The 27,127-nt window shown below is 38.0% G+C and overlaps 1 protein-coding gene across 3 annotated transcripts; it reads right to left on the bottom strand.

Annotated features, from left to right (window-relative positions):
• Positions 1-77: 77 nt before the first annotated feature.
• Positions 78-21,299, bottom strand: eppk1 (epiplakin 1). Of its 3 annotated transcripts, none has more exons than XM_084131893.1 (3): positions 21,146-21,276; positions 19,700-19,778; positions 78-13,737 (listed from the first exon to the last, which is right to left on the bottom strand). In XM_084131893.1, the coding sequence occupies exon 3, from the start codon at positions 13,706-13,708 to the stop codon at positions 272-274; it is 13,437 nt and encodes a 4,478-aa protein (XP_083988019.1). In that variant the 5' UTR covers positions 13,709-13,737; positions 19,700-19,778; positions 21,146-21,276; the 3' UTR covers positions 78-271. The 3 variants fall into 3 exon arrangements, with proteins under 3 accessions (XP_083988019.1, XP_083988020.1, XP_083988018.1); XM_084131894.1 differs by having other exon boundaries at positions 78-13,734; XM_084131892.1 differs by lacking the exon at positions 19,700-19,778 and having other exon boundaries at positions 21,146-21,299.
• Between the last annotated feature and the right edge of the window lie 5,828 nt (positions 21,300-27,127).

The raw sequence follows: 27,127 nt of genomic DNA, 5'->3' as shown, positions 1-27,127 counted from the left end.
GTAAGTTTATTTGTATTGTTTTGAACATGTAGCCAGAAAGCAGAAAGCAGTGAATAAACAATAAACTGACCGCCTACATTTCAGTTTAAAAGTGTAAAACTAGAAAGTGTTCTAAAACTCTAATATAAACAATGCACACTGAAACTGAAATGGTATACACTTAAATGATACACTTACAGATTTGCAAATGGAATAAGTAGAAAGAGAAGAGTATGATTGTAGTTAATAAAGCATGAATAGTTTGCATGGCATATTGCATCCAATCTTAACTCTACTTTTTTAAAGCAAGCAGACTCAGCCCAGTCTTTGGGTCTCTAACACACCTCTCCACAAGTTGCAAGTATGTGAGGTTCTCCTGTGTGTTGGGATCAAAGAATCCCTTGGTGTCATCATCTGGATCAGAGAGGATCTTGTTCATCTCCTCATCAAAGTACCCTCTTTGGTAAGCCACCTCCACAGGGACACGATGGCTGTGCACAGGATCAATGATGCCCCCCGTAGCAATCTGAGCTTCTAGCAGACGAATACCATGGTCCTTGACAATCAGATCTTTTTTTAAGGCCTGGAACAAAGAGATTGTTTTTCCTGTGTAGGGATCTGTGTACCCAGTTACTGCCCGTTCTGCAGACATTAGTTTGCTTTTCCATTCCATCCCCACAATCCCTTCAGTCACCGCCTGCTCTACTGACAGTTTTTTGTTCTTCACTGGGTCAATCATAAAGCCAGTGGCAGCCTGGGCCTCAAGTAAAACCAAAGACGTTCCAGGTGTTAGCAGCCCCTTATTTTTGGCTTCGATTATGCTCATGGTCTGTTTGGTAGACTGGACAAATACTCCAGCAATGCAGTTCGTCCCTTTCAGGTATTTTCGCACAGAGTCTATTTCACTTACATGATCAACTGTGACTTTTCCAGTAGTTAGGTCTTTGTACATTTTCTCATCAATGACTTTGGAGAGCAGCAACTCATCAGCACTCACATCCTTTCTGATACCTTGGAAGTTGTGCTGTTGGGTTGTCTCTGTTGTTGCTGTGGTGGTGGTAGTAATTGTGTGGGTGCTTGTTTCTGATTTCTGTGATACTAAGGTCAGAACTATTTCTAAGAATTGTTCAATAGTTATTGTACCTGACTTAAACTGCTGCACCAGTTCTCTCCTCTTTTCCTCAGATATGTAATGTGAATACAGCAGATCCCAAAGTGTCACCAGCTGTCCTTGGAATTTACCTCCTGCTTTCTTTGTGGTTACAGACTTGAGGATATTCTTTGTATGTTCATCGATGAAGAAGTAGTACTCGCCCTTTTTCACAATCACAAGGAGGCTCAGGCCAGTGTTGGGGTCTTTAACACACCTCTCCACAAGTTGCAAGTATGTGAGGTTCTCCTGTGTGTTGGGATCAAAGAAACCCTTGGTGTCATCATCTGGATCAGAGAGGATCTTGTTCATCTCCTCATCAAAGTACCCTCTTTGGTAAGCCACCTCCACAGGGACACGATGGCTGTGCACAGGATCAATGATGCCCCCCGTAGCAATCTGAGCTTCTAGCAGACGAATACCATGGTCCTTGACAATCAGATCTTTTTTTAAGGCCTGGAACAAGGAGATTGTTTTTCCTGTGCTGGGGTCTGTGTAACCAGTAACTGCCCTCTCTGCTGACAGCAGTTTGCTTTTCCATTCTGTTCCAACGATCCCTTCAGTCACCGCCTGCTCTACTGACAGTTTTTTGTTCTTTACTGGGTCAATCATAAAGCCAGTGGCAGCCTGGGCCTCAAGTAAAACCAAAGACGTTCCAGGTGTTAGAAGTCCCTTATTTTTGGCTTCCATTATGCTCATGGTCTGTTTGGTAGACTGCACAAATACACCAGCAATGCTGTTCGTCCCTTTCAGGTATTTTCGCACAGAGTCTATTTCACTTACATGATCAACTGTGACTTTTCCAGTAGTTAGGTCTTTGTACATTTTCTCATCAATGACTTTGGAGATCAGCAACTCATCAGCACTCACATCCTTTCTGATACCTTGGAAGTTGTGCTGTTGGGTTGTCTCTGTTGTTGCTGTGGTGGTGGTAGTAATTGTGTGGGTGCTTGTTTCTGATTTCTGTGATACTAAGGTCAGAACTATTTCTAAGAATTGTTCAATAGTTATTGTACCCGACTTAAACTGCTGCACCAGTTCTCTCCTCTTTTCCTCAGATATGTAATGTGAATACAGCAGATCCCAAAGTGTCACCAGCTGTCCTTGGAATTTACCTCCTGCTTTTTTTGTGGTTGCAGACTTGAGGATATTCTTTGTATGTTCATCGATGAAGAAGTAGTACTCGCCCTTTTTCACAATCACAAGGAGGCTCAGGCCAGTGTTGGGGTCTTTAACACACCTCTCCACAAGTTGCAAGTATGTGAGGTTCTCCTGTGTGTTGGGATCAAAGAAACCCTTGGTGTCATCATCTGGATCAGAGAGGATCTTGTTCATCTCCTCATCAAAGTACCCTCTTTGGTAAGCCACCTCCACAGGGACACGATGGCTGTGCACAGGATCAATGATGCCCCCCGTAGCAATCTGGGCTTCTAGCAGACGAATACCATGGTCCTTGACAATCAGATCTTTTTTTATGGCCTGGAACAAAGAGATTGTTTTTCCTGTGTAGGGATCTGTGTACCCAGTTACTGCCCGTTCTGCAGACATCAGTTTGCTTTTCCATTCCATCCCCACAATCCCTTCAGTCACCGCCTGCTCTACTGACAGTTTTTTGTTCTTCACTGGGTCAATCACAAAGCCAGTGGCAGCCTGGGCCTCAAGTAAAACCAAAGACGTTCCAGGTGTTAGCAGTCCTTTATTTTTGGCTTCCATTATGCTCATGGTCTGTTTGGTAGACTGCACAAATACACCAGCAATGCTGTTCGTCCCTTTCAGGTATTTTCGCACAGAGTCTATTTCACTTACATGATCAACTGTGACTTTTCCAGTAGTTAGGTCTTTGTACATTTTCTCATCAATGACTTTGGAGGTCAGCAACTCATCAGCACTCACATCCTTTCTGATACCTTGGAAGTTGTGCTGTTGGGTTGTCTCTGTTGTTGCTGTGGTGGTGGTAGTAATTGTGTGGGTGCTTGTTTCTGATTTCTGTGATACTAAGGTCAGAACTATTTCTAAGAATTGTTCAATAGTTAGTGTACCCGACTTAAACTGCTGCACCAGTTCTCTCCTCTTTTCCTCAGATATGTAATGTGAATACAGCAGATCCCAAAGTGTCACCAGCTGTCCTTGGAATTTACCTCCTGCTTTCTTTGTGGTTGCAGACTTGAGGATATTCTTTGTATGTTCATCGATGAAGAAGTAGTACTCGCCCTTTTTCACAATCACTAGGAGGCTCAGGCCAGTGTTGGGGTCTTTAACACACCTCTCCACAAGTTGCAAGTATGTGAGGTTCTCCTGTGTGTTGGGATCAAAGAAACCCTTGGTGTCATCATCTGGATCAGAGAGGATCTTGTTCATCTCCTCATCAAAGTACCCTCTTTGGTAAGCCACCTCCACAGGGACACGATGGCTGTGCACAGGATCAATGATGCCCCCCGTAGCAATCTGAGCTTCTAGCAGACGAATACCATGGTCCTTGACAATCAGATCTTTTTTTATGGCCTGGAACAAAGAGATTGTTTTTCCTGTGTAGGGATCTGTGTACCCAGTTACTGCCCGTTCTGCAGACATCAGTTTGCTTTTCCATTCCATCCCCACAATCCCTTCAGTCACCGCCTGCTCTACTGACAGTTTTTTGTTCTTCACTGGGTCAATCACAAAGCCAGTGGCAGCCTGGGCCTCAAGTAAAACCAAAGACGTTCCAGGTGTTAGCAGTCCCTTATTTTTGGCTTCCATTATGCTCATGGTCTGTTTGGTAGACTGCACAAATACACCAGCAATGCTGTTCGTCCCTTTCAGGTATTTTCGCACAGAGTCTATTTCACTTACATGATCAACTGTGACTTTTCCAGTAGTTAGGTCTTTGTACATTTTCTCATCAATGACTTTGGAGGTCAGCAACTCATCAGCACTCACATCCTTTCTGATACCTTGGAAGTTGTGCTGTTGGGTTGTCTCTGTTGTTGCTGTGGTGGTGGTAGTAATTGTGTGGGTGCTTGTTTCTGATTCCTGTGATACTAAGGTCAGAACTATTTCTAAGAATTGTTCAATAGTTATTGTACCCGACTTAAACTGCTGCACCAGTTCTCTCCTCTTTTCCTCAGATATGTAATGTAAATACAGCAGATCCCAAAGTGTCACCAGCTGTCCTTGGAATTTACCTCCTGCTTTCTTTGTGGTTGCAGACTTGAGGATATTCTTTGTATGTTCATCGATGAAGAAGTAGTACTCGCCCTTTTTCACAATCACAAGGAGGCTCAGGCCAGTGCTGGGGTCTTTAACACACCTCTCCACAAGTTGCAAGTATGTGAGATTCTCCTGTGTGTTGGGATCAAAGAAACCCTTGGTGTCATCATCTGGATCAGAGAGGATCTTGTTCATCTCCTCATCAAAGTACCCTCTTTGGTAAGCCACCTCCACAGGGACACGATGGCTGTGCACAGGATCAATGATGCCCCCCGTAGCAATCTGAGCTTCTAGCAGACGAATACCATGGTCCTTGACAATCAGATCTTTTTTTAAGGCCTGGAACAAGGAGATTGTTTTTCCTGTGCTGGGGTCTATGTAACCAGTAACTGCCCTCTCTGCTGACAGCAGTTTGCTTTTCCATTCTGTTCCAACAATCCCTTCAGTCACCGCCTGCTCTACTGACAGTTTTTTGTTCTTTACTGGGTCAATCATAAAGCCAGTGGCAGCCTGGGCCTCAAGTAAAACCAAAGACGTTCCAGGTGTTAGAAGTCCCTTATTTTTGGCTTCCATTATGCTCATGGTCTGTTTGGTAGACTGCACAAATACACCAGCAATGCTGTTCGTCCCTTTCAGGTATTTTCGCACAGAGTCTATTTCACTTACATGATCAACTGTGACTTTTCCAGTAGTTAGGTCTTTGTACATTTTCTCATCAATGACTTTGGAGATCAGCAACTCATCAGCACTCACATCCTTTCTGATACCTTGGAAGTTGTGCTGTTGGGTTGTCTCTTTTGTTGCTGTGGTGGTGGTGGTAGTAATTGTGTGGGTGCTTGTTTCTGATTTCTGTGATACTAAGGTCAGAACTATTTCTAAGAATTGTTCAATAGTTAGTGTACCCGACTTAAACTGCTGCACCAGTTCTCTCCTCTTTTCCTCAGATATGTAATGTGAATACAGCAGATCCCAAAGTGTCACCAGCTGTCCTTGGAATTTACCTCCTGCTTTCTTTGTGGTTGCAGACTTGAGGATATTCTTTGTATGTTCATCGATGAAGAAGTAGTACTCGCCCTTTTTCACAATCACTAGGAGGCTCAGGCCAGTGTTGGGGTCTTTAACACACCTCTCCACAAGTTGCAAGTATGTGAGGTTCTCCTGTGTGTTGGGATCAAAGAAACCCTTGGTGTCATCATCTGGATCAGAGAGGATCTTGTTCATCTCCTCATCAAAGTACCCTCTTTGGTAAGCCACCTCCACAGGGACACGATGGCTGTGCACAGGATCAATGATGCCCCCCGTAGCAATCTGAGCTTCTAGCAGACGAATACCATGGTCCTTGACAATCAGATCTTTTTTTATGGCCTGGAACAAAGAGATTGTTTTTCCTGTGTAGGGATCTGTGTACCCAGTTACTGCCCGTTCTGCAGACATCAGTTTGCTTTTCCATTCCATCCCCACAATCCCTTCAGTCACCGCCTGCTCTACTGACAGTTTTTTGTTCTTCACTGGGTCAATCACAAAGCCAGTGGCAGCCTGGGCCTCAAGTAAAACCAAAGACGTTCCAGGTGTTAGCAGTCCTTTATTTTTGGCTTCCATTATGCTCATGGTCTGTTTGGTAGACTGCACAAATACACCAGCAATGCTGTTCGTCCCTTTCAGGTATTTTCGCACAGAGTCTATTTCACTTACATGATCAACTGTGACTTTTCCAGTAGTTAGGTCTTTGTACATTTTCTCATCAATGACTTTGGAGGTCAGCAACTCATCAGCACTCACATCCTTTCTGATACCTTGGAAGTTGTGCTGTTGGGTTGTCTCTGTTGTTGCTGTGGTGGTGGTAGTAATTGTGTGGGTGCTTGTTTCTGATTTCTGTGATACTAAGGTCAGAACTATTTCTAAGAATTGTTCAATAGTTAGTGTACCCGACTTAAACTGCTGCACCAGTTCTCTCCTCTTTTCCTCAGATATGTAATGTGAATACAGCAGATCCCAAAGTGTCACCAGCTGTCCTTGGAATTTACCTCCTGCTTTCTTTGTGGTTGCAGACTTGAGGATATTCTTTGTATGTTCATCGATGAAGAAGTAGTACTCGCCCTTTTTCACAATCACTAGGAGGCTCAGGCCAGTGTTGGGGTCTTTAACACACCTCTCCACAAGTTGCAAGTATGTGAGATTCTCCTGTGTGTTGGGATCAAAGAAACCCTTGGTGTCATCATCTGGATCAGAGAGGATCTTGTTCATCTCCTCATCAAAGTACCCTCTTTGGTAAGCCACCTCCACAGGGACACGATGGCTGTGCACAGGATCAATGATGCCCCCCGTAGCAATCTGAGCTTCTAGCAGACGAATACCATGGTCCTTGACAATCAGATCTTTTTTTATGGCCTGGAACAAAGAGATTGTTTTTCCTGTGTAGGGATCTGTGTACCCAGTTACTGCCCGTTCTGCAGACATCAGTTTGCTTTTCCATTCCATCCCCACAATCCCTTCAGTCACCGCCTGCTCTACTGACAGTTTTTTGTTCTTCACTGGGTCAATCACAAAGCCAGTGGCAGCCTGGGCCTCAAGTAAAACCAAAGACGTTCCAGGTGTTAGCAGTCCTTTATTTTTGGCTTCCATTATGCTCATGGTCTGTTTGGTAGACTGCACAAATACACCAGCAATGCTGTTCGTCCCTTTCAGGTATTTTCGCACAGAGTCTATTTCACTTACATGATCAACTGTGACTTTTCCAGTAGTTAGGTCTTTGTACATTTTCTCATCAATGACTTTGGAGGTCAGCAACTCATCAGCACTCACATCCTTTCTGATACCTTGGAAGTTGTGCTGTTGGGTTGTCTCTGTTGTTGCTGTGGTGGTGGTAGTAATTGTGTGGGTGCTTGTTTCTGATTCCTGTGATACTAAGGTCAGAACTATTTCTAAGAATTGTTCAATAGTTATTGTACCTGACTTAAACTGCTGCACCAGTTCTCTCCTCTTTTCCTCAGATATGTAATGTGAATACAGCAGATCCCAAAGTGTCACCAGCTGTCCTTGGAATTTACCTCCTGCTTTCTTTGTGGTTGCAGACTTGAGGATATTCTTTGTATGTTCATCGATGAAGAAGTAGTACTCGCCCTTTTTCACAATCACAAGGAGGCTCAGGCCAGTGTTGGGGTCTTTAACACACCTCTCCACAAGTTGCAAGTATGTGAGATTCTCCTGTGTGTTGGGATCAAAGAAACCCTTGGTGTCATCATCTGGATCAGAGAGGATCTTGTTCATCTCCTCATCAAAGTACCCTCTTTGGTAAGCCACCTCCACAGGGACACGATGGCTGTGCACAGGATCAATGATGCCCCCCGTAGCAATCTGAGCTTCTAGCAGACGAATACCATGGTCCTTGACAATCAGATCTTTTTTTAAGGCCTGGAACAAGGAGATTGTTTTTCCTGTGCTGGGGTCTATGTAACCAGTAACTGCCCTCTCTGCTGACAGCAGTTTGCTTTTCCATTCTGTTCCAACAATCCCTTCAGTCACCGCCTGCTCTACTGACAGTTTTTTGTTCTTTACTGGGTCAATCATAAAGCCAGTGGCAGCCTGGGCCTCAAGTAAAACCAAAGATGTTCCAGGTGTTAGAAGTCCCTTATTTTTGGCTTCCATTATGCTCATGGTCTGTTTGGTAGACTGCACAAATACACCAGCAATGCTGTTCGTCCCTTTCAGGTATTTTCGCACAGAGTCTATTTCACTTACATGATCAACTGTGACTTTTCCAGTAGTTAGGTCTTTGTACATTTTCTCATCAATGACTTTGGAGAGCAGCAACTCATCAGCACTGACATCCTTTCTGATACCTTGGAAGTTGTGCTGTTGGGTTGTCTCTGTTGTTGCTGTGGTGGTGATAGTAATTGTGTGGGTGCTTGTTTCTGATTTCTGTGATACTAAGGTCAGAACTATTTCTAAGAATTGTTCAATAGTTATTGTACCCGACTTAAACTGCTGCACCAGTTCTCTCCTCTTTTCCTCAGATATGTATTGTGAATACAGCAGATCCCAAAGTGTCACCAGCTGTCCTTGGAATTTACCTCCTGCTTTCTTTGTGGTTGCAGACTTGAGGATATTCTTTGTATGTTCATCGATGAAGAAGTAGTACTCGCCCTTTTTCACAATCACTAGGAGGCTCAGGCCAGTGTTGGGGTCTTTAACACACCTCTCCACAAGTTGCAAGTATGTGAGGTTCTCCTGTGTGTTGGGATCAAAGAAACCCTTGGTGTCATCATCTGGATCAGAGAGGATCTTGTTCATCTCCTCATCAAAATACCCTCTTTGGTAAGCCACCTCCACAGGGACATGATGGCTGTGCACAGGATCAATGATGCCACCTGTAGCAATCTGAGCTTCTAGCAGTCGAATACCATGGTCCTTGACAATCAGATCTTTTTTTAAGGCCTGGAACAAAGAGATTGTTTTGCCTGTGTAGGGATCTGTGTACCCAGTTACTGCCCGTTCTGCAGACATCAGTTTGCTTTTCCATTCCATCCCCACAATCCCTTCAGTCACCGCCTGCTCTACTGACAGTTTTTTGTTCTTCACTGGGTCAATCATAAAGCCAGTGGCAGCCTGGGCCTCAAGTAAAACCAGAGTCGTTCCAGGTGTCAGAAGTCCCTTATTTTTGGCTTCAAATATGCTCATGGTCTGTTTGGTTGACTGGACATATACACCAGCAATACAGTTTGTTGCGCCAAGGTATTTTTGAATAGATTCCATATTATTTATATCTTCATCATCTACTTCATCATTGATAAGCTTGCTAAACATTTCTTTTGAGATGATTTTTGCACCAAATAGTTGACTTGCTGACACTTGTTTTCTCAGACCTTTAAAGGAATGCCTTTTTGTGCTTACCTCAATTGTCATTGCTGTCACCATTTCTGTTATCTCCTCTATTGATAATTTCTTTTGTTTGTATTGGTCAAGTAATTCGTTTCTCTTCTCTGCAGATATATACTCTGAGTGTAGTACATCCCAAAGTGATACACGTTTGTCTGCAAACTTTCCAGCATTGATGATCACTGATTTTTCTTTGAAGATATTTATTATTTGTTTGTCATTGAAGGTTGAGCTTTCAGCACTCTTTTCAGTTATTGGGAGAAGCAGCATGCCGGTTGTTGAATTCTTTTCACATTTCTTCATGAGCTGATGGTAGGTAAGAGGTTCTTTTGTTTGGGGGTCTGAAAACCCTTTTTCACTTTTACTAAGATTTGCCAGAAGATCACTGGTCTCCTTATTCAAGCATCCTTTCATAATTGCTTTTTGAAGAGGCAACCGATAGCTTCCAAGTGGATCAATAATTCCTCCTGTGGCAAGCTGTGCATCTAAGAGGTTCAGTCCATGTTTCCGAGGGATGAGACCTTTATTCATTGCTTCAAATAAGCATATCTGCTCATCTGTGTATGGGTCTGTGAAGCCAGTGACAGCACGTTCAGCCAATAGCAAGTGCTCCAATATCTCTGGTCCAATAAGTTGAGCTCTGACAGCCTCCATGACTGAGTGATGTGTGTTTTTGATTGGATCGATAACATATCCAGTTGCTGCCTGAGCCTCAAGCAACAACAGTGCTGCATCGGAAGTGAGTAAGCCTTCAGTTTTTGCCATGTTTAAGCTTAACACTTTTCCTGATGGATGAAGCTTCACACCAGCAATACTTCCAGTGCCCTTCAAATACCTTTGAACAGATTCAAGTTTAACCACATTTTCAAGTGTCTCCTTACCTTGTTGCAGTGCTTTGTAAGTACTGGTATCAATGATTCCAGACTCATGCAGCTGTTGCACAGAAACAGTTTTTCTCAGGCCCATTGTTGTTTGAGGAGCTGCTTCTTTCTGTTCTAGTGTTTGAATAGTTGTGGTAACCATGGTGACAACATCCTTGCTATTTATCTTGCCCAAACAAAATTGTTCAAAGTACTTCTGCCTCTGTTCATCTGTGAAGTATTCAGAATGAATTATCTCCCAAAGAGACAGTGATTTTCCAGAGAAACGGCCAACAGTAATGACAACTTTGTTTTTCTCAAATTCTTCCTTAATCTCAACGTCTGAGATGATTTTTTGTAATTTGTCTTGTGTTTTCCCTTTTTCGGCAACTGGAAGAAGTAAAAGACCAGTATCAGGATCCTTGATGCATCGTGCGATCATCTCCATGTAAGTCAGATTTTCTTGTGTGGTGGGATCAAAAAATCCTTTAGTGTCATCGGTTTGATCAGCAAGGATCTGGTTTAAGTCAGAATCAAAATAACCCTTCCGGAAAGCAACATCAAGTGGCAAATGTAAACATGTTAAGGGATCAATGATGCCACCTGTAGCAATCTGGGCTTCAAGCAGACGAATGCCATGCTGCTTTACAATAAGGTCTTTCTTGATTGCTTCGAAAAGTGATATTGTCTTGCCTGTGTATGGGTCTTTGTAACCAGTCACTGCTTTCTCTGCAGCCAGGAGTTTTTCATACAACTCTGGAACAATGATTTTCTGCTTCAGTGCCTCATCAACGGTGAGTTTCTTGTTTTGTATTGGATCAATAATAAACCCAGTGGCAGCCTGTGCTTCAAGAAGACACAAGGCAGTGCCAGGGGTAAGATGACCTTCTTTTTTGGCTTTGTAGATGCTCAATTTCTGATTAGACTTTTGTAATATTACACCTGCTATACAGCTTGTTCCACTGAGGAAGTTCCTCAAAGTGGCCGTCTCAATGAGATCTTTGATTGTCAGCTTCCCCTCAATAACATTTTTGTATTTATTTTCATCTATTATTCCCAAATTCAGCAGCTCCAAAATGGAAACCTTTCCCCTGAGACCATCTACACTGAGGTCAGCATTTCTTTGTACTTCTTTGCGCTCAATGATCTCTAAAATTATTGTGATGATTTGTTCAATTGTGATTGCTTTTGACTTGTAACTTTTTAACAGCTCCTGTCTTTTCTCCTCAGACAAATATTCAGAGTTGATGAGATCCCAGAGTGTCACTTTCTTGCTGCTGAATCTGCCGTATCTCACAGAGACATACGTGGTGTGGAAGGCCTCTTTGGTGCTGTCCCCTATCTTGACTTTCTTGTCGTTCCCTTTGATTATTAAAAGGCAAAGGTCCGTGCTTTGGTCAGTGACACATCTGGACATAAGCTGCATATAGGTAAGGTTTTCATGAGTGTTTGGGTCAAAGAATCCTTTTGTGTCATCAGTTGGATCACAAAGGGTCTGATTCATTTCACTATCAAAGAATCCTCGTTTATAAGCAATATGAACTGGAATGCGATGGCTATTTACAGGATCAATAATGCCCCCTGTGGCAATCTGGGCCTCTAGCAGACGTATACCATGATCTTTCACAATTAAATCTTTTTGCATTGCTTGGAACAATGAGATTTTCTTGCCAGTGTATGGATCATGGTAACCTGTCACTGCCTTCTCTGCTGAGGATAGTTTTGCATGAAGATCAGCCCCTACCACCCGTGCCTTCACTGCATCATCTACAGAGAACTTTAGATTAGCAATTGGGTCAATTATGTATCCTGTTGCAGCCTGGGCTTCAAGAAGAACAAGTGATGTTCCTGGCCTCAGAATCCCTTTTTGTCGGGCTTGGTAGATTGACATCACTTGTGAGTCAGGAAGCAGCACACCTGCAATGCTTGGTTTGCCTTGTAGATATGTATGCACAGATACATTCTCCGTAACATCTTTGACAGTCTTTTTTCCTTCTCTTAGATCTTTTAGATCGTGCTCTGTGATGATATCAGCCTCAAAGAGCTGGTTTGCGCTTACTTTTTCCCTTATACCTTCAAAAACTACTTCAGTTGTTTTCACTGAATGTTCAATGATCTCCAGGACTTTAGTGACTATAAATTCAATCGTGACTGTTCTGTTTCTGTATTGCTGGATAAAGTCTTGCCTTTGCTGTTCAGTGAAGTATTCAGACATAAGTAATTCCCAGAGTGAAACAGTCATCCCAATGTATTTTCCATATGTCACTTTCACCATGACACCCTTGAATACTTTTTTGATGTCATAGCCAATGAATGTGTGATTCAGACTACCAGATGTATCCTGAATGGGCAACAATGTAAGTCCTGTAGAAGAGTCGATGACACAACGATCCAGCAGTTGTAGATATGTCAGATTATCCTTTGTGTTTGGGTCAAAGAATCCTTTAGTGTCATCTTCAGGATCCTTAAGGATGGCATTCATTTCCTCATCGAAAAAGCCACGCTTGTATGCTACATCCACAGGAACTCTGTGACTGCATATGGGATCAATAATTCCACCAGTTGCAATTTGTGCTTCAAGCAAGCGGATTCCATGCTCCTTCACAATCAGTTCCTTCTTCAGAGCTTGAAAAAGAGAAATGGTTTCACCAGTGTATGGGTCATTGTAACCAGTAACTGCACGTTCTGCTGCAAGCAATTTTGCATGGTATTCTGGTCCTATAAGTTTTTGTTTAATGGCTTCATCTACAGTGAATGTCTTGTTTTCAACAGGGTCAATCATGAATCCAGTTGCAGCCTGTGCTTCTAGCAGAATCAAAGCAGAACCGGGCATGATTATTCCTTGTCTCATTGCCTGATAGATGCTCATTTTCTTATTTGTGGAGAGCACAGCTACTCCACCAATGCTCGTTTTACCTTCTAGATATTCTTTAACCGTTTCCATTAACATCACGTCCTGGGTGGTGGTTTTACCATCATGTAGATTTTCAAATGTCTTTTGGTCAATTATTTTTGATGCCAGAAGCTCAGCAGAGGTTACACCTCTGCGGAGGCCTTTAAATGTGATGTACATTGGGAAAAGCAGTAAACCTGTGTCTGGGGCTACAGTGCATTTCTTTATCAGCGATGGATAGGTGAGGTTTTCCTGAGAGTTTGGGTCATAGAATATTTTTAGATCATCCATCTGGTCTCTGAAAAGATCTTTGTCATAGTGACCTCGTCCATTGGCTTGTTCTTCTGTTAGGTAGCATTTTTCAATAGGGTCATAGATCCCTTTGCCAGAGATCTGCGCCTCAAGTAGTCTAATGCCATACTCTTTTGGAATGACATCTTTCTGCATGGCCTGGAAGAGTGAGATTTGTTGGTTGGTGTAAGGATCTGTGTAGCCCATGATGGCCCTCTCAGCGAATTGAAGTTTCTCTTTCATTTCACGTCCCACAATGCCTTCTTTTACAGCATCTTCTACGGTGCATATCCTGTTTTTGACTGGGTCGATGATTCCTCCTGTTGCAGCCTGGGCTTCTAACAGTGCCAGACATGTTCCTGGAGTCAACAAGCGTTTCTTGTAGGCTTGGTATATTGTAATGGTTTCATTTGAGTGTTCAAGAAACACCCCAGCTACTGGGCCCTGAGAATTGCAATTTTCCTGAGCTGGCATTTTTTGTGGATATTTTCTTGCACCAGCTTCTGTGGATTACAAAAAAATAATTATTAGCAATGCGTTAAAAAAATTGTCCTGATACATTTAAGTTATTCATATGTTTTTGTTTACTGTACACTGTAAAAAAAAAAAGAAAAATACTAAAAATTCTACAGTAAAACATGTGAACTGGTTATCTGCTTTTGCAAGAAAAAACTATTTTTAACTATTTTAAACTAACTGCCACATCATTTATGGTAAAAAAAAAAAGAAGAAAAAGAAAAACAGTAAAAGGACATTCCCAGAAGTCCCTGCATTACACATCACATATGATTACAGTTTTTATAAATAATTTAGTTTTTTCTTATTTTTGTCATCAGTGATGTACATGGTTACATTGTGTTACATTTTATGTTAGTTAATTTTAACATATATTTAATTATTTTAGTGTCGTGTGTGTTACCCTGGTGGTGTTTTGTCTTTGTATGTATGACCCTGTGCACCATCTATATATGAGTATTGACCATGTTTTTAACAGGAACATAAAGACAATGCTAACAATGAAAGCACACTGTCATCTTTATCATGACTTGTCCTGACAAGAAAAACTTTTTGAGCATTGCATCATTTGGAAAGTTTCTTGCATTAGCCCTGTAAGCAATGGAAAACTGGAAATACAGGATGCTGATGTACTTTTGAAGAATGTCGGATAAAGAATCAATGACCCAGACAAGTCAGTTACTTGTCAGTCAGTCTCCTCTCTCTCTCTCTCTCTCTCTCTCTCTCTCTCTCTCTCTCTCTCTCTCTCTCTCTCTCTGTGTTTAATGTGCAAAACACCAAAAATAAATATACTGAAGACAAAAGGCAGAATATTACATATAGCCTATGTGCAATATTATTTGTGTAAACTTTTTGTTGTGGCACAATTGCATTAGATAATACATTTTCTGACATTCACTCAAGCCATGTCACACTGTAAAAAATGAATCATGAGTCTTGTAATTTTCATTAAAAAAATTGAGATGATCATTAAAAATATTATGTATATTTTATTAAGAAAATTGTGGTTCAGTTTTTGTTGAAAATATTGAGAACATTTCACTAATAACACCAAGAGATGCATTTTCCTATTTTTTTTAAGGAAACATACACAATTTTAAGGCTTGAATTGAGGAACTGATAAACCTCATAAAATTAAGGAAAAGAAGCTACCTATTTATTTTAAGAGAATTAGCTCATTTATGCGGTTTTATTTAGAGACACCATTGTTTGTTCCCAGCATGCTTTGCACATGGCTGGAAATGGAGAGTAAATCTTGAAATAAAGTGTTATTTCATGTGTTTTTGAGTAAAGGGAAACATCTGTTAATGTTTAATGTTCAGGAATGCTTGACATTTGAAAGAGTTTCTATTATGTTAAAGTTTTGATCGTTACCATAGTGCAGAAGAGTAGGGCTTATGGTTAGGTTGTGAATAACTGCTTTTTTAAATATTCTGAAGCATGTTGTTTTATACATGTAACAATAACTCTGCTAATGATAGTGCAGTAATAAGTTTGATTCCGTGCTGTCCTAGCAGCATACAGTCTTATTATAAAACAATATATCTCAAAGTTAAATATAAACAGGTCATATCCATTCACTTGACTTCACACAATTTTGAGAATAAAAAATACTTAAAATAAAAAAGCACATTTCACTAAAAACAATGAATTCATTATGTCTAAATAAATTAGGGCATTTTACATGATTTATTCAGGTAGATTCCATGAATGAAATCAAGCTTTAACTACTCAAAAATAGTATGTGTAATATTGTTACCATCATTTTTTTAAGTAAATAGCAGTAACATTTTTTACAGTGCACTCATCCATACAGACACATCCTTAAATGTACAGAAGTGTTTAAAAAATAGCAGTGCATTAATAAAAGTGAATAAAGTGCAAATCTTTTTTTTAACCTTTTATTTACATATTTCAAATGTAGTGGGAACATTCAATTGCAAATCAAAGCATTAAACAAATAGTTTTTACAGGAAGCAAAGAAAAGGGATATTAATCTGTAAAAAAAAAAAAAAAAACATTTTCTTAACATTTTTCTCTTCAAACTCACTTATTAACTGAAGAAATCTTTAAATATTTAACTTCACTTTAAATTACTGAACTGATATGTAGTTAGGGGCCAAGCCAAAGTTGGGAACAGCGCCACCTACAGGTCATGAGATCTGGAAAATGGCTATTTTGGCCAATAACCTTTGAACAGTTTGTCAGAATCATAATATTGGTGTCTATAGATTCCTTGCATCATGGCGAATCTGTGGATACCGCCAGGATTGGATGAACCACGTGTCCGCCATTTAGATTCTTATGACAAAAATCGTATAAAATATTTGACATGTCGGAACAAAATTTGGTAGGGATTATCATTAGCATGTCCTGAAGGTACATGAGAAGATTGAACACAGCGCCACCTATTGTTCCAGAGTTATAAGGTTATTTGCAAAAATTCTTATAACTTTTGAAAACATGAAATGGCTCATAACTCCTAAACCGATAGGTGTCAAGTGTCTTATTTCGTTGGAATCCTTGGCTCAAGGTGAACAAAATGTATACCTCGGATTTGCTCGTCACCTGGGTATTTTCGGGTATTTTGGATTTTTTTTGAGTAATTTGGGATTTTGTGAAAATATTTAATAATAAATATACGGCCATATTTACAAAAATGGCTATAACTCATGAACGTAACTAGATATTTTGACCAAACTGGGGACACGTGTATGACCTCAGTCTGTGGTTACTTGAAAAAAAATTGCGATGATTGGCCACTTAGTGGCGCCAAAAAATATAAAAATGTCTATAACCACCAACCATAAGCCCAAATGACTTGAAAATTGGCATGCGCTGTCTTTGTACGAGGTGCCACAATAGTCTATGAAGACATTGGCGTATTTTAAAAAACATGGCCGCCAATTGAATTTGAGTAGCTATCAGACAAGGTTACCGGAGGCTGATCAGAACGAAACTCAGTGAGCATGTTCAACTCATGGCTCTAGAGTTCTGTAAGAATTTTGAAAGAAATCGGCCCCTAGTTGGCGCTAACTAGTTTTATGCCTCTGTAATCACGTTGTTTTTCACACATACACACAATATTCATGCCATTTGCTCCATAGACAAAATAACAGCTGAAAAGTAATGTCAAACTAATAGCTTTCTTTTGTGAAGCAGGTGATGTATTATTAGTTTTATTCATTATATTAAACCTGTGATTCTACAACATAAGAGCCAGCAGTTTTGTGGCAAACAGATAAAGTGGAAGATTTAACAAACAGTTTGTGCACAAAAAGGTATCATCTACACTCAAAAAAAAATTTGTGTCTAAACATAAGATTTATGTATTTGAATTGCATAACAAATTCCCATGCATTTGGTTTACATAGTTTTAACATAAACCAATCAATACTCCTGAATGTGATTCATATGTTTAAGTCATACATAAATGAAACAGATAAGATTTATGTAATTGTATTAATAAACTGAATGTGATTTATATTTGTCAGTCGTATGTAAATGAAACAGGTAAGATTTATGTAATAGTACACAGAAAAACACCCATGTTAAATTAACACTGCTCAGTGTTCATATGTGTGCACACTACAGAGTTAAAGCTGTGTTGAAGTTAATGAGATAATTAAGTGATGATTTAGCATTAATTATGAACACCTGCTGTTAACAAGCAGAATCACTGAAGGAAAGAGAAACACAAGAACTACAACTGACTTCAGCCACAGCCTTAGATGAAATCAACTGAAGAGAAAAGAAGACATTAAATCTGTGAAGATCTCAGCAGAGGAGGATTAAACAACTCCACAAACAGCATTACCAGCTTCACTTATTACTAACCAGACTGACTTTATTTCATTTCCGTTTTAATGAAATCAATAGTTGTATTTTAAAGTCACCATGATGGTGGTTAGCGTTTGCTTTAGTTGGGCTCTTGACCATTGACACTTTAATATAAAATTTTCTCTGGCTGCTATAATTATGTGTTTATAAAACACGTTTGTTGCAGCAAAAAAGCCAAGAGAAAAAGAGATCAAGTGATATTGGCTGTTTATTGATGATGATGACGACAAAGTCATCATCATGTAATTGCCTCATTCGCTGATCTTGTTCAGTGTCTAATGCATTTTAATATTGTTTTATTCATAACAGAAGCCATTTGATTTTACAGCAGGAAATCTAACAGTGTTGATTATCAAACAATATATATATATTTTTTTTTTTATAGTTAGTGCACAAAAACCTTTCATCTATGGCATTACTTAGACTCACACAGACATCAAGAAACAGCATATGAATCTCAACAATGGTGATAAAAGATACAAAAAATCCTGATGCATATTAATGCCGCAATGCATGCTGGGAGATATGGGTGAGTTTTGATTGGTGGTACCCAGCATGCACTGCAGCATGAAGCATTTCATTGATTGTCACCATTGTTGAGAGTCATACACTGATTCTTGATGTCTAAGTAATAATGTAGAAGAGAAAGTTTAATGCACTAAATGTTTTTAAAATTCTTTATATTATTTGATTAACTGTTGGATCTAATGCTGTCAGGTCACACAGCTACTATAACAAATAAAACAAAATCACATAAGCCCAATAATCAAAGCATTAGACACTGAAAAAGATAAGTGATTCAGGCCACAATATGATGATTATACCTTCATCAATAAACAGCCAATATCACTTGATCTCTTTTTCTCTTGGCTTTTTCGCTGCAACAAATGTGTTTTATAAACACATAATTATAGCAGCCAGAGAAAATGTTCAAGAGCCCAACTAAAGCAAACGCTAACCACCATCATGGTGACTTTAAAATACAACTATTGATTTCATTAAAACGGAAATGAAATAAAGTCAGTCTGGTTAGTAATAAGTGAAGCTGGTAATGCTGTTTGTGGAGTTGTTTAATCCTCCTCTGCTGAGATCTTCACAGATTTAATGTCTTCTTTTCTCTTCAGTTGATTTCATCTAAGGCTGTGGCTGAAGTCAGTTGTAGTTCTTGTGTTTCTCTTTCCTTCAGTGATTCTGCTTGTTAACAGCAGGTGTTCATAATTAATGCTCAATCATCACTTAATTATCTCATTAACTTCAACACAGCTTTAACTCTGTAGTGTGCACACATATGAACACTGAGCAGTGTTAATTTAACATGGGTGTTTTTCTGTGTACTATTACATAAATCTTACCTGTTTCATTTACATACGACTGACAAATATAAATCACATTCAGTTTATTAATACAATTACATAAATCTTATCTGTTTCATTTAGATATGACTTAAAAATATGAATCACATTCAGATTATTGATTGGTTTATGTTAAAACTATGTAATCCAAATGCATGGGAATTTGTTATGCAATTCAAATACATAAATCTTATTTTTAGACACAATTTTTTTTTTGAGTGTATGGTATCACTTAGACTCACACAGACATTAAGAATCAACATATAAATCTCAGCAATAAAAGTATTCGATAAAATATATTTTATAACAATATGCAAAACAATTTGCTTCCCTTCTTCCTTAATAAAGAACAATTAGTGGCACCTTTTCACAGAATTAATTAAATTCTGTGAATGAAGCTATTTTTTTTATCACATCCCTTTTAATGAATGATTTAATTAGAACAAGCAGCGTGCATGTTATGATAGTTAGGTATGTTGTTTTTCTATTACAATTTACTTCATCTACAAATAAATTTTTGCAATTCAGAAATATCACAACTAATAACAATGGTTCATAAGGTTACTGATGTTGTACTGCTATCACAATTTTAATGATTTTATAACAAGGACCTGACATCCTTCTGTAAACACTGAATGTTTTATGCAAAATCTTCTGCAAGTAATGTTTGCTTTACATATCTTAGTTATATAGTCTCACTGCTGCAATCAGCCATGAATAGCTTTAGCAGGTTAAAATAAATAAATAAATAACTTACACAATGAAAAGGGCTACTAATGGCCTCTTCCTGTCCAAATTCCTTGGATGCAGACAGTGTTAGGCATAAATAAGGACTTCTGAAACCACAAGGTCACATGACTTAGACACTTTCTAAAAGAGCACTCAAATGAACACTACTTCAAGTACACTTTCTGCAAAGCTGTTTATACAATGCATTATAAGGTTAATTTGATTGAACCATAAAGGTATTGTAGATTACACAAAGTCTTTTGATAAATGGCTACACTATTTTTTTAATTTTGTCATTCATCTGAGTATCAACATTTGTGAGATTTAGACGGTCAAAGTTTTGAGGTTAATTTATCTAATTTTGTGTCTCTGGTATGACACTGTATTATGTTGAATATCATATTTTACACTCCGTATAGTGTTATTATTTTTAATAATTATTGTAATTCATGGGGTTATGAATTAGATGAACATTTCAGACATCTTCGCTTTCATTAAAACTGAATGAGTGAAGTCATTAAATTTGTGTTTAAAGTGTTGCTATTAATATCTTCAAGTAAAATATAGGCAATTAAATGTATAAGTAAATATTCATATGCCTGTATATTAGTCGATTTTATCTTTCAGGTAAATCTCATTGTCTGCCATTGGATATTAAATTATTATCAACTAAATTGTCAAAATAAAATTATTTAGTATTTTACATTAATGACACTTTAAAATATATATAAATATTAATAATAATAATATCAAAAGTAATTTATACATTCTGTAAAAGTTTAGTCATTTTATGCTTTAATTAAATTAGCAAATGTTTCTATTTCCTATAACAATACATTGGCTGATAGATCATCAATCCTGCACATGCTAAACCTATATCGAAATATGTTACAATTTGAAAGTAAGTCCATGTTGTTCTTAGTCCTCAGGTTGTGTTTTATTTTATTTAATATTTCCAAAATTATTCATAAATAAAATAAAAATTTCTCCGGGTCAAAATGACCCGAACACAACCTGAGTAAGGGGAGCATCTTCCCCAATCCATTTGTTCCCACAAAGTTTTTAAACCCAAATTATATTATTTGACCATGGTTAAATGGTGTGATGCATAATAATGCACATTAACTGTACTGTACTTCTAAAACTCATAATGGAAATGTTTAACCAGTCCTCTTATCTAAACAGTAGATTGCATTATATAACCATAAAGGTGTCCAACTGTGCACCGTTTGCAAATATTTGCACTCTTTTTTGCTGAAAGGTGTGGTCGATCAAGTGCACATATGTTGAACATGACATTCTTAAGACATAATGAATTATGGCACACACATGTTCAGTTGCCTTAAAGTCCTTGCTTTACAGTGTTACCACTACTTTTTTTAAAAAAAAAGCAAACAACAATGCAATTACAAGAACTCTTTAGCTTGTTATTAAAGACAAAAAAAAAAAAGTTTCACAGCGAACTCATTCTTACCTCTTTCAATGTTTTTTTGCAAAAGGGGTTCAGTCAGAGTCCAGTTGAGGGTGTTTTCTTTCCTGCTCACTAAGACTTGATGTGGGTCAAGCACACAGCGGATGCTCAGTGAAAAAAAAACTGAGAATGCTTCCTTCATTCCTTTCCACTGTCTAATATACTGACCAGTCAGGGCCAAACTCCACCTCCATGAACACTCCCCCCTCTTGCTTTAGATAAAACAAACCTTGAAGCCGAGTGAAGCAATGGCCCTCTCCTTTTTCATAATCCCACCCCACCCCACACCATTCCACCCCATCGTGGTAAAACAATGTGTCAAGCTCATGTTCAAACTGACAATGAAAAGCTGTTCTCGTGAATGATTTTATCAGTGCATTTCACTGGTATTCTCTCAAGTTTGTGCACAATTTCTATTAATCATTTGTCAATATATTGCATGTGATGTCTTATCTCTGACACAGAAGGCATGGTCATTAAACAAGAGCCCGCTTAACCTGCAGCTTTTGGTTTTGTTGTGCAAATATCTTTGAAGGAGGTGGAAGTATCATAAATTAAGACAGTATTACAGTCCTTGACAGTATATCTTATTGAATTGAATCATCACTTACCTTGCTACAGCTGCATTACAGCAGAATTTGAAGTTGATATGTTTTCTTCTTGATTCTTTGATGAATAGAAAGTTTAAAAGAACAGAATTGATTTGAAATAGAAATCGGTAGCAATTAATTTTTACAGTCCTGTTCCGCATGTACATACTATGTTATTATAGCAATTACAATAACTGGGTTATAACAATAGGTACTAACCCTGAACCTAACCTCAAACCAGTTAGTTACCATATATTACCAGTACTTTCTTGGGTAAGTAAACCGTAAGTAAACCTACTGCAAAATAAAGTGTAACCTAGAATTTTTTTGTAACATTATAAATGCATTTACTATTGAATGTCCTTGCTAAACAAAAAGTCTTTATTTCTCAAAAAAAAAAAAAAACTTTTGAATGGTATTATAGTAACTCAAATTAAATTATAAACTCACATATAGTAACTCACATAAATTATATTATGTATATAGTCGAGTGTTTATGAACAATGGACGATATGAAGATATGAACAACGGGCACTTTACTTATTCATTCATTCATTTTTTAAACAGTTACTTGTAGAAAAACTTTAGTATATAATAAGGGCTTTATAAGGGTCCAATTTGAAATCTGACCCATTTTTTAAACCAAGCTCCATTTTAGGTAAACTTAACATGAAACTTCAATAAATTCCTGTAACCCTCCTACATTTTTCGCAATACACGTTGCCAGAGAAATCAATTACTTTTTATAATTCATAGTCAAGTTTTATCTTGCCCTGTTTCGTTATATCATTTAATGTGCAGAATATTTGCATATTGAAGAGACGATCATGTTGTTGATTTGACAGAACAAGCAATGCATGTTGCCAAAACCACACCGCACCTCCCCTTGTTGCTGATTCCCTGCAGGCAACAAGCCGGAGCTGTTCCAGATTTCTCAAGTCTTTGAATTCCTCATCTTTCAGTGAAAAGGGTTGGTATGTTGACACCCCCACACTGCTGCAGACAGAAGTGACTAAAGAAGAACAACATTAGAATGCACTGGATTGCATGCAGTGTCTTATCTCTGTTTCTTGGTGGAGACACTTTCACTGGGCATAGAATGAGATCCTGCTCTACCCGCTGCTCTTTGTTTATGGATAAAGCAAAGATACCAGGTTAAGAGGGACCATTGACTAATAATGTCACAAATTAGTGCTTGAACCTAGAATTGATCACAAAGTACTGCATGTTTCAAGAGAATGATTGGTGAAATGTGTTGTTTTGACTTGTTAGGTTGGTGATAAAATGTAATTGTGATATTTTTTTCTGATCAACACTGTATTAGCTAGTTTTCAAACTATCAGTCTTGATTAAGGAATATCTGCACAGATCTATTAAAGCTACACTGTGTAGGATTTTCTCCCATCTAGCAGTGAAATTGTTTATGACTACCAACTGAATATTACTTTCTAGCCCCTCCCATTCCGAGGGCGTTTTAAGTCCTACGGTTGCCGTATTATTTAAAATCTGCCGGCAGTCGCGAGTAATCTCCCCCTCGTATTCGTCACGGTGCCACTGTGTAAAAACGCGAAAGGCGAAGCTTGAATTTCTCTTTGGCTAATGTATTTTCAAGATGGAGGCGCAACATGGCTGCCGCCATTCGAGCGACTCGCTCGTATGTATTCTAAATGGCTTACGCTTACGAGAATACTTGATTAGTTGGTAGAAGTAATTGCACATTAATGAGCACATATCATTTTGAAAGAACAAAGTGTTTTTTGCTAAGAATCAACTTCAAAAAAATTACACAGTGTAGCTTTAAGGATTGTGAAATTAGGAAGAAATTAGTAAATGATTAGACAATCTAACAATTCATGTTGAAGTAAACCTTCAAGGCAAATCAGATCTTTTCAACTTGTAATTATCTGAGTTTGCCTGTTATGGAAAGGATCTTGTAATTATCTTAGCAGAGCCAGATGAGCATAGCTGTGGTTTCAAGGTGTGGTTTCATGCATGTACTTTCATGTTGAGAGGGTTGTATTCAGATGTAAAAATAAATTTCACTCTGCTCCAGGTTCTTTTGTTAGAGATGTTCACAATCAACATATTCATGTTTAAACCACTCCAGAATTTGGATGATGTCTCGTTTGTCTTTCCGCTCACTTTTCACAACGTCTACTCCCACACTTGTTAGCAGATGCAATCGATAAGAACTGACGGAACAACTTTGCAAGGCTTGGCCAAAAGAAACAAGGTGTGGCAGTTTACAGTTTTCTTTCCAGAGAAAAATCTGTGATAAGGGTTAGATCTCTCATTTTGGCATTTCTTATAAAAATAAGTTTAAAATAAAAGTTTTTCCTCATATATTATTTTTAAACAATGCTATTTGCATAAGCCATTTTATCTTTTATTTATTTTATATATTTTTCTAATATTTACAACCCCCTAGCAAAATTTGAGATGTGCCTACATTTTTTTAATAAAACGTATAACAAAAAAGAATTCAAAAGATTAAATAATATAAAAAAATGAAGAAAAAAAAACCTATGCCAGAAGGGGTAGATTTAGCCTTAAACTTTCCCTAGTAAATTGTTATAAATAATTGAACAAATTAAATGTGTTCTTGTTAAATTATCTTACAATTAACTGAATATCAACAACAGATTATGTCAAATTTATGTGATTTCAAGTATTGCATTCAATAGAGATTAAATCCTCTGAGGTGAGCAAGGCCAATTATTTTGATCCCACTTTATTTTAAATGTCTTTAACTATTATGTACTAACATTTGAATTAATCATTTGATACAATGCACTTATTGTGTACATGCATGTTTTTACTTATACAGTGCAGGTCAAAAGTTTGGAAACATTACTATTTTTAATGTTTTTGAAAGAAGTTTCTTCTGCTCATCAAGCCTGCATTTATTTGATCAAAAATACAGAAAAAAAATTAATATTGTGAAATATTATTACAACTTAAAATAATAGTTTTCTATTTGAATATACTTTAAAAAATAATTTATTCCTGTGATGCAAAGCTGAATTTTCAGCATCATTACTCCTTATATAAAGTGTGACCATTATTTTTAGTGTTTTCATAAAGTTGCTATGCACCCTAAATAGTGTCTTCCCTGACAGGACTGAATATTTATAGTAAATATTTATAGTATACCTATATTTATAGTAAACATTATATATGCAATAAGGTGTCTAGGCCACACTGCATTATGAATATACTGTAGTCACACTGAAGGGGTTAACATCATCCTGTGTAATTTTTTAAGTTGATTCTTAGCAAAAAACACTTTGTTCTTTCAAAATTATATGTGCTCATTAATGTGTAATTACTTCTACCAACTAATCAAGTATTCTCGTAAGCGTAGAATCTGCCATTTAGAAGCGAGTCGCTCGAATGGCGGCAGCCATGTTGCGCCTCCATCTTGAAAATACATTAGCCAAAGAGGGACATACCTGGAAATTCAAGCTTCGCCTTTCGCGTTTTTACACTCAGTGGCACCGTGACGAATGCGAGGGGGAGATTGCTCACGACTGCCGGCAGATTTTAAATAATACGGCCACCGTAGGATTTAAAACGCCCTCGGAATGGGAGGGGCTAGAAAGTAATATTCAGTTGGTAGTCATAAACAATTTCACTGCTAGATGGGAGAAAATCCTACACAGTGTAGCTTTAATGCCAGTGAATATATATTATTAGAATCACCACCAAACACCAACGATGTTTTGGGACACAATGTTGAATGATTTAACAGTCTGTCAAAACCTGTTGGAGCATTAATTGTTCTATTCGAGTAATGCTAATTTGATGTATTTCATGCCTTTGCACTGCACATTCAGAAAACACAGACTTCCATTGCAATACAGAGCAACATGTTCTCACCCCCAACTCGTCACATTGACGCTGGGTCAGGACCCCTCGCTCTGCATCACTTTTTAACGCACAAGGTATCCCTTTAGCGTCATTTTTTGATGCACAGGTTACTCCATTGATTTCAGTGAGAAACCTTTGGTGTTATACACGTTGGTCATCAATGTCTGTGTTAGAGCATTTAATAGGCTATAGTATAACATTGTAAATACCATGTTTAATTAATGAATATATTTTGCAGTGAAATGAATCATGCCCACCCAGAATCATAAAAACTGTTAGGGAAACTTTTCAAAATGAGAGTCACTCCTACTAAAAAACAGTTATCATGCCATCCAGGTCTGTGTACTGTGCTCCTCTGGGTTTTCTATTGAAACCAATTCATTTCAAATGTGATAACTCGGTAAAGCACATTTATACATAGCATAACATTTCTAGTTTCCCTATTCCTTGTCTCACTAACTTACTGCCACTCCCAGATGGATAATGCATCACACTTTATGTTCTTTGTTCTTATCTTGACAGACACACAATGTCCTGAATAACAGGAAGTCAAGAGCATGAGAAAAAGCACCTGAAGTGATGTGATTGTTATTAGTAGGAGGAAAACATTTGCCACAAACATTTGGTAAATGATGCCTCCAAATTTGGTTACACTTTACAATAAGGTCTCATTTATTAACATTAATTAGTGCGCTAACCAGGGTTCGACTTGAGGGAGGGATGGCAACCCCCTTGTTGAAAAAAGGTGCTATTTGGTCAAAGGTCAAATTGATGTTTTTTCAAATTGCAGTTGCAGCTCAGTGGCACTTTTGACAGAGTTTCTGGTTGTTTCTATCCAGTTATTCAGAATAGATAAAATGCATGCTGTAGCCTACGTGACTGTGCGGGATGAGAGAGAGTATGGTGCTCAGTCATACAATACTACAATGATATAAATTATTTTATGAATAGTGCCTATATTTTTATTCTACACTTTAATCCAATATATATATATATATATATATATATATATATATATATATATATATATATATATATTATCTTGTTCCACTGTAAAGAACCATTTTGCACATTTCAAAGATGTTAAAGGATCTTAGTGGAACCGTCAATTCCAATAAAGAACCTCTATTGTTTTTTTTAAAAAAGTGTGACAAACATTTAAAAAAGAATGAGATATTTTCTTTTTGCAGCATGACAATAGTGTACAAAGCGAGATAGAAACAGGCCTACTTACACTTAAAATATTATTATATTTACAGATCTCCCATCATCAGTGCTTGTCCTAACTGGGATCAAATTGGTGCATAAGATGTTGTAGCAGCAAAGGAAGGGACTAATTCCCATTGTTCTGAAATGAGTAACTGAAACTGTGCAATTCAGTTTCAGCAAAGATAAAGAAAAGAATGTAGTTGTTTTGGGTGTGCTTAATTAATAGTTTGTTCTGACTAAATGATGTGATGACATTGTATTTTAATGCATCCAAACCTGTTAAATCCAAAGTCCATCTTTGACAGTTAGAAGTGAA

This window comes from Abramis brama, assembly GCF_963993115.1.
Source record: "Abramis brama genome assembly, chromosome: 12".
In the NCBI taxonomy this organism is placed as follows: Eukaryota; Metazoa; Chordata; class Actinopteri; order Cypriniformes; family Leuciscidae; genus Abramis; species Abramis brama.
Note: the sequence above shows the minus strand (reverse complement) of the source record. Positions and strands in the feature narration are given on the sequence as shown.

Bases quoted from the DNA above. Each gene is read 5' to 3' on its own strand.
- eppk1 (XM_084131892.1), bottom strand. From the start codon at position 21,284: ATGAAGGAAGCATTCTCAGTTTTTTTTTCACTGAGCATCCGCTGTGTG. The intron at 13,738-21,145 runs GTAAGAATGAGT...TGTAATCCACAG, and splicing joins GCAAAAAAACATTGAAAGAG to AAGCTGGTGCAAGAAAATAT.